The sequence below is a fragment of the Mus pahari genome, chromosome 16 (genome assembly GCF_900095145.1).
Source record: "Mus pahari chromosome 16, PAHARI_EIJ_v1.1, whole genome shotgun sequence".
Classification (NCBI taxonomy): Eukaryota; Metazoa; Chordata; class Mammalia; order Rodentia; family Muridae; genus Mus; species Mus pahari.
The window spans coordinates 46,116,826-46,124,384 of record NC_034605.1 but is presented as its reverse complement, the minus strand read 5'-3'; the positions used below and the strand labels follow the sequence as shown (position 1 = coordinate 46,124,384).

Genomic DNA, 7,559 nt, shown 5'->3' with positions numbered 1-7,559 from the left:
GGGTGGGTAGGGGAGCAGGGGTGGGGTGGGGTATAGGGAACTTTCAGGATAGCATTTGAAATGTAAATAAAGAAAATAATAATAATAANAAATTATATGAGAAAAAAAAGGAAAACAAAAAACAAAAAAAACAAAAATTCACAAAGTCTCATTCACATGGCCAGTAGAGTACAACGAAAGAGATGGATGTTAGATGGTTTGTTGGGGGGGGGGGTTCTGAGGTAGGGTATAGCATAGAGTGTAGCCAGAGTCCATAGTCCACAGGTGTAATGCAGATGTCGCCTGTATTGGTCACCCATCCCTGTATGGATCATCTGTTTACACGAGCATCTGTCCTTGGCAGCATGGACCTGTTGTTACAGCACTGTGTAATACGGGTGCATGGCATCTAGTGGTACAAACCGTCATTACTTCATCCCTCTGCCAGAGCCTCCATCCTCACCTGGGTTCTAGGAGTTACAAAGCCCCGTGCTGTCCTGAGACGGGGACAGCCAAACCGCCATCTTTCAGAACTGGCAAGCTGATTCAGGCACTCCGTATGCTTAAGGCTGTCACCGAGGGCTGCAACTAGGTGTATGCGTATGTGTGGGTATCTTTGTGTTTCTTTTCTGCAGTTTGCAACAGTCACATCTGTTTGGCTAGCTTGTCCAATGGGAGAATTGAGAGGGCTCCTCTAGCGTGGTACTCCCTCGGTGGCGGCAGCGCCCCCTAGCGGCTCCCTCCACACAGGGCCACTAATCTGCTGTTCTTGTTCTCTCCAGGCATAGGCAAGAATGTTATCTGTGACCGTACCGCCACGCCGCTGGACGCCTTCCGCATGATGTCAGCAGCCCACTACTACCCGAAGCTCATGAGCATCATGGGCAACGTGCTGCGCTTCCTGCCAGCCTTCGTACGCATGAAGCAGCTGATTGAGGAGGGCTACGTGGGCGAGCTGCTGGTGTGCGAGGTGCAGGTGCACAGCGGTAGTCTGCTGGGCAAGAAGTACAACTGGAGCTGCGACGACCTGATGGGTGGTGGCGGCCTGCACTCCGTGGGCACCTACATCATCGACCTGCTCACCTTCCTCACGGGCCAGAAGGCTGTCAAAGTCCACGGGCTGCTCAAGACCTTTGTCAAGCAGACAGACCACATCAAGGGCATCCGTCAGATCACCAGCGATGACTTCTGCACCTTCCAGATGGTGCTGGAGGGTGGAGTGTGCTGCACCGTTACCCTGAACTTCAATGTGCCTGGAGAGTTCAAGCAGGACGTGACCGTGGTGGGCTCCGCTGGGCGGCTCCTGGCGGTGGGCACCGACCTCTATGGACAGCGCAATAGCGCCCCAGAGCAGGAGCTGCTGCTTCAGGACACTACATCCGTGAGCAACTCCCTGCTGCCTGAGAAGGCATTCAGCGACATCCCCTCGCCCTACCTGCGGGGCACCATGAAGATGATGCAGGCAGTGCGCCAGGCCTTCCAGGATCAAGATGACCGGCGCACGTGGGACGGCCGGCCTCTTACCATGGCTGCCACCTTCGACGACTGCCTGTATGCTCTTTGCGTGGTAGACACCATCAAGAGGTCCAGCCAGACTGGAGAGTGGCAGAACATTGCCATCATGACCGAGGAGCCAGAGCTGAGCCCTGCCTACCTGATCAGTGAGGCCATGCGCAGAAGCAGGATGTCCCTTTACTGTTAGCACTGGAACCTGGTGGACTTGACCTGCTTGCTGCGTGGGGCCAGTTAGGAGGAAATGCACTGTGGAGTGGGTGGCCGTGGGTGGGGATTATGGAAGGGGCAGCATGAATGCACAGCATGAAGGGTGGTCCCCGTCCTAAGTAGAGGGCCTAAGTCACATGTAGTGGTGGTGGGCCGATGTCATATTCAGAAAGCCATGCCATCCTAGTTGGGTATCTGATGAAAGAAAGTTTAACTAGCGCCTTTGCAGTCCATTACTGTGAGAAGCAAGGAGGGGCTGCCCCCTGCCCTACCTCATCCATCCACAGACCTTGGTTGGCCTTCTTCGCAAGCTAAGGCTGTGTATCAAATGAGGAGCTCAGCCAGAGCTAGGCTCTCCGTCCGCGCCCCCCACTGGCAGAAGAGGGCACTTCATCAAATGCCTACATAGGGTTTTTGGTTTGGTTTGGTTTGGTTTTTGGTAAACGGGGGTGGGGGGGGCGAGCTTTTGAGAAAGTTATAATTCCGGGAAGCCACTGTGTGTTTTGCTTTAAGAACCTGCAGCAAAAGTGTGCCGCTCCCTCGGTTGCTCTGTCTTCTCGGGAGCATTAGATACCTACCTGGCTCGTTGCTGTTAGGGGAGTAACGGGCAGCCAACGAGGCAGTAAGCTGTACCTCTGAGCTGACCAAGATGACAGACAAGCTACAATGAGCTACTTCAGAGTCCCCCTTCAGCAGGGGGTGGTTGCGGATCAATAGTCCGGTCAAGAGGCGCTGAGAACCACTACATGTGGCGGGGGGGCTTAAACTGTAGCTGCCTGCCCGGGTGGGGCACCCCGCAACCCTGGGTGTAGCAATATGAGTGCCCCAAAAGAAGGAAACATGAGGCCAGCCCTAGAGTTGCTGTAAGCTCCTGCCAGGCTGAAGAAAAGACATTCAGGTCGCCGAGCTTTGTAGACTTAGACAGGAAGCCCGTGGCCTCACCCCCACAGAATCCCTTTAAGAAGCCTCGAGGCTCTTTCCCTTCCCTTTGGCCTTGGCTCTCAGGATTCTGACAGCTGGAAACTTCTGAATAGGTATTAAAACAAAAAAGACGACAGGGGACATAACTCTCGGTGTTTCTAAAATGGGGATTCAGGGCCTGGAGAGTGTACATAGGTGGAGAAGGTTCAAGTTGAAAAAAAAAAAAAACCTATCTTTTTCTTCCTCTCCTGTTTGCCTAGTCTTTTTACCCCCGATTTGAAACTAGAGATGGCCAAGTACTACTAGCTTACAAATAGGCAAAGACAACGCCTTTGTAAATGTTTGCTCTCGAGTACCACTCAAACATTCGAGTCTGGTCTTGAGAGACAGGGCAAGTCACATACATTTTGAAACCGGGGGTGTTGTCTTTTCCTTGGCTGGCTTTGCCAACCCTCACCAGGCAGTTTTAAAGCTGGTTATGTAGACTAGTCCTCTAAGTAGTCGGCCCGAGTCCACTCAGCGTTCCTCCCTGGGGCCCTGGTAATTCACAGAGACAGTCACACTGGAGGCCACACACACCAGCAGAATCATGGTCCTTCTCTAGCGTGAAGGGGCAGGTGTTGCCCTTTGAGGAAGGCCCCCCCCCCATCATAAAGTCTGTCAGCTGAAACCTTCTGCGACTTTGATTGGCTGCCACCCCTCATGAATTGTCTTCCAGGTTTGCAGTTATTGGATCGGAACAGCACTCTGCACACAGCCACATCATAGACATTTTTAGGGGTCCCTGCTCTCCTAAATTGCTCTCTGAGGCAGTAATTCCCCCATCCCAGCTACCCCTAAAAGCTGTGATTACGGATGAAATCAGGGGGCATGATGGATGGCTGTATGGAGATCATTTTCCTAAGTCATTTACCCTAAGTAGATATGCTCGGGCATTCCATTTCTGGGTTCTCTACTCTCTCCAGGATCTTTGAGAGCTTTCCTTCTAGAGGCCTTGGAGCTCTGTGATGAACATGCAGGGTTTAAACACAAGCTACCATTTGAGGCTAGGGGATATGGGAAGAACATGTATTCTTTGGAAGAAGCATGAGAGCAGTAAGGGTACCGAGATCCTATCGACTAGAATGCACGTGGTAGATAGAGGTGGTTCTCTGAAAGCAAAAATGGCGGCACACAGGGTTAAGGGCTTCTTTCATGCTCCTTCAGCTCTTGCCTTTCCATGTGCTCATTCTTGATTGGCTGAAGCCCCAAGCTCTTGACAACATTCTGCAGAATAACTTTAACCCAGCCTCCAAAGGCTGTTAGGAGCCCACTCAGTTTCCCCTTGCCTTGCTTGCTCCCATCCTTTTATAAATCCTGCTGATGGTCTCTACTAAAAGCCAGGGTTCATTTTATATATATATATATATATATATATATATATATATATATATATATATATATATATATATATATATATATAGTGTGTGTATGTATATATACACAAACACACTTATGTGTGGGAATGCCCTGGGTTTATCTGCCAAGTTAAGAGTCTAGGACTCCTCTGTGGTCACTGTCAGTTCCTCTAAGACTTCTTCTCAGTGGTAAAGTTGCATCCTGGGGTTCCTCCAAAGCCTCTTAGTTTTCCTGGCAGCACATCTCTGTGTCAGGTCTCGTCAGCATTCAAGGTACAGTGCCACCCGGCTCACCCACCGAACACAGAGTATTGTAGACACATCTTATCATCATCTATAAAGACAGCATTGGGTACCATCTCATTCCCTCTATGTATACGTGAAGATGTGACATGCCCAAAGCCACACAATGAGTGCGCAAATCGCTGTCTGTACTTCTGTAGTTCGGGCCAGGAAAAGAATTCCTCATGGGGCCCTGTAGGGGGCGTGCTCCCACATCAAGAAGCAACAGTATAAGAGGCGTGGCCTGGCATCCACAACAGACACACTTAAGCAGGATGCCAGCAGGTTGACAGTTACAGCTGCAGAAAAAGTAGTTTTTCGTCCCCTTCCTAAATGGAAATGTCACTCGGCTGCTTTTAAGCAAACTTTCCCATGTGGATGTTTATGTGACTAAGCAGCCATGGAGACTTTCTAATCGTCATTGCCTATCATAGATGGCCTTGTACTTGGTTGTGGGCCCTAAGTGTAGCATAGGAAGAAGACATCTTTTCCCAGGAAGGGATGCAGACTTTGGGGTTTCGCTGTGCACTGTACCACCAAGCCCTTTCTTACTTCAACTAGCCCACTGACTGTAGCTACTGAACTCGACCCATGGGTTGTGAACTAGGTTTCTGATCCATTCTCCTTTTCCAGTGGGTGCTGGAGGAAATCAACTCTGCTGCTGATGCCCTGAGAAAGTCGACCCAACTGCATATGAAAGGACTTCAGGGTGCCATCTATAGAACACACCAGGGAGGAACGCAATGGCCATGGCCACCCACTTCTTTAGAGCCAGGGTTGAGGAGCCCATTTTTCCTGGTTTGCAGTTTATAACCGATGTATTGTACCTTCAGGGCTACCACACAGGGAAGGGAGGCTCATCCAGGCCATTAAGGTGCCTAGTTGATGAGTTCAGACCCGCACTGCACCGGACAGTATTCCCTGAGCTGTGACAGGAAGACCCATATTTTACAAATGTGTTATGTGTTAGGGATAGAACCCCAAACTCTGTGCATGCCAGGCAAGCTCTCTACCACTCAGCCACATCTCCAGCCTCAATTAAATCTTGAAAGTATTCAGAAAACCTTGTGACTACAACAAAAGGGTAATCTCTAATTATGCATCTCGGTGGAGGCTAGGGGACAGAGTCAGGTAAGAAGGACATAAGGCCCACTCTACTCGTAGGCTGCTGTCCTATTGCTGGATGTGAGCCTTCGCTCTGACTTGCCTGTGACTCTTGCTCCATTCACTGGCGATTTCTTTTGCCACCCAAACCCCGGATCTTGCAGGACAGGGTGACACCAGGGAACCTAGTACCTGTCAGACAATCCTATCTGTTTCCTTTGGGCATGGGAGGAAGAAGGGAGGTGTCAGGAGTCCACAGTATGGCTCCAGAGTCATCCCCAGCACTTGAATTGTTCTGCCAGCTCACTCTGGTCAGCATCCAGTAGGTGGGTTACGCTCTGCATTTAGCTGGGGCTCCTAGAACTTCTCTGCGGTGACGTTGAGCCGTCCTGGGCTTCTCTAAGGGAGGTCAGTGGTTTCCTCGGAGCGTATCAGTCTGAGTGAATGCATTAGTACAAAGAAGCTAGCAGACCCAACTGGCCTTTTCTCACCTGCATCAGGGCCCTTATCTGCTGGGGCCCCCGAGAGGGCCGCGGAAGCCTCTGGCTCGCTCCCAGGTTACTACTCTACTGAGTACTCTCAGGTCTGCTGCAGCCCCTCGTTTACGCCAGCAGAGAACAGAGCGATAAGCAGAACATTCTAGTTGAAGTGCTTGATGCAGCGATCAAACCTTGCCTGGACCAGTAGAGCCGGGGGAAATCGTCAGGGCCATGGAGTCCCCTGTCACTGTCGTCTCCTGTGCCCTGCCCAGCTCTCTCTCTGCTGTCCCCTGCAGCCACCACAAGGGCTAGGCTGTCTAATGAGCCCCATAGCTTCTAAGAAATGCAGTGGCTTATTTGTAGTACTGCGTGACATCCCAGGTGAAGAAGCAAAAGCCTATGATCTGATCTCCTTTAGCCTGCCCTGTCCCTGGTTTAGGGGAGGGAGAACCTTCTAGCAATTATGGCTTTGTTTGCTGCCTGGTGCTTTTATAGTCTGTCATTTGTTTTCATTTCCTTTTTAAAAAACAAAAACAAAAAAATTTGCATTGGTTTGGTTGTCATTGTCTAGTGTATATTTATTGTTTTACAAACATGGGTATATATGTATGTATATGTATAAAGACCAAACTTATATATATAAAAAGTCAAGGCATGTATACTAGATATTTTAAAGTTATTTATCAAAGGGAAAAGATGTGTGTTATAAAGTAAAACAGAGTCTATATTTTATATATAATGTAGATAGCAAAAAAAAATAGCTTATAAATTATAGGTTTTACTTTTTGTTTTCTATTATTAAACTAAAAAAGAAATTTCAAAGAAAAAGGACAATGACTGCGGCAGTGCTTGGTATTCTCAAGGGAAATCGCTATGGAGCAGGAGGTGGCTTGCCCTCCCTCGGGATCTGTAGTTCCAGGCTCCTGAGTGGAGGATGCCCCACTGGTGCCCATGTGATGCTCTGGGTCAGGGTCGACACACTCAGCTGGCTGCTCAGACATCGCTTCCCCTGTCCATGAATGGCTTTGATGGGTAGAGCATTGGTGGGAGAGAGGACGAAAGTGGCAAATAAAGTCTTCGAAGAAAAGGTGATTCCAGCCTGGATTGTGTTTCTAACCCCAGGGGCTCTTGATTTGGGAGCTGCCCAGTTTGTGAGCTCTGAAGCAGACAGGGGAGGGGGGGTGGGGGGGATGGGGCTGGGGCTGGGGCTCTGTGATGAGGCTCTGTCAGTGTCCATGAAGCTAAACAGGTAAGAACAACTGACTATAAACTCAAGAGATCTGCCTCAAACCATTCTGAAAATGTCGAAATAGACGGAGGACCTATGTAAGGCTAGTGTGTGTGTGTGTGTGTGTCTACATGCATGTATGAGTATGTGGCAAAGGCTAGACCAGAGAATATGATAAAAGCACAGCTTTTATATCAGAGGAACAAATTTTAGAATTTTCTCTTTCAATATCATAAATCTTGTTTGGTGGCCCATGTCACCAAATGCTCTCATTCCAGAAGTAGAGACAGGAGGATCAGGAGTTCAAGTCTGTCCTCAGCCAATAGGAGCATCTTTGTTCACTCTGATATGACACAGCAGAGGGAAGGCCAAGGCTATAGAGACTCCACCCATGGCATGCAAATTTACAGTTAAGTTGAGCTCAGTCCAAAATGGCCACTCTCAAAT

General features: G+C 49.4%; 1 protein-coding gene across 1 annotated transcript in view; it reads left to right on the top strand.

Moving 5' to 3' along the window:
- Gfod1 (glucose-fructose oxidoreductase domain containing 1) overlaps window positions 1-3,983 on the top strand; it is a 99,969-nt gene extending 95,986 nt beyond the window's left edge. The window contains exon 2 of the mRNA XM_021215866.2: window positions 762-3,983. Coding sequence (XP_021071525.1) covers window positions 762-1,681 — 920 coding nt within the window. The 3' untranslated portion in view covers window positions 1,682-3,983. The remainder of the gene's footprint in view (window positions 1-761) is intronic.
- The last annotated feature ends 3,576 nt before the right edge of the window (window positions 3,984-7,559 follow it).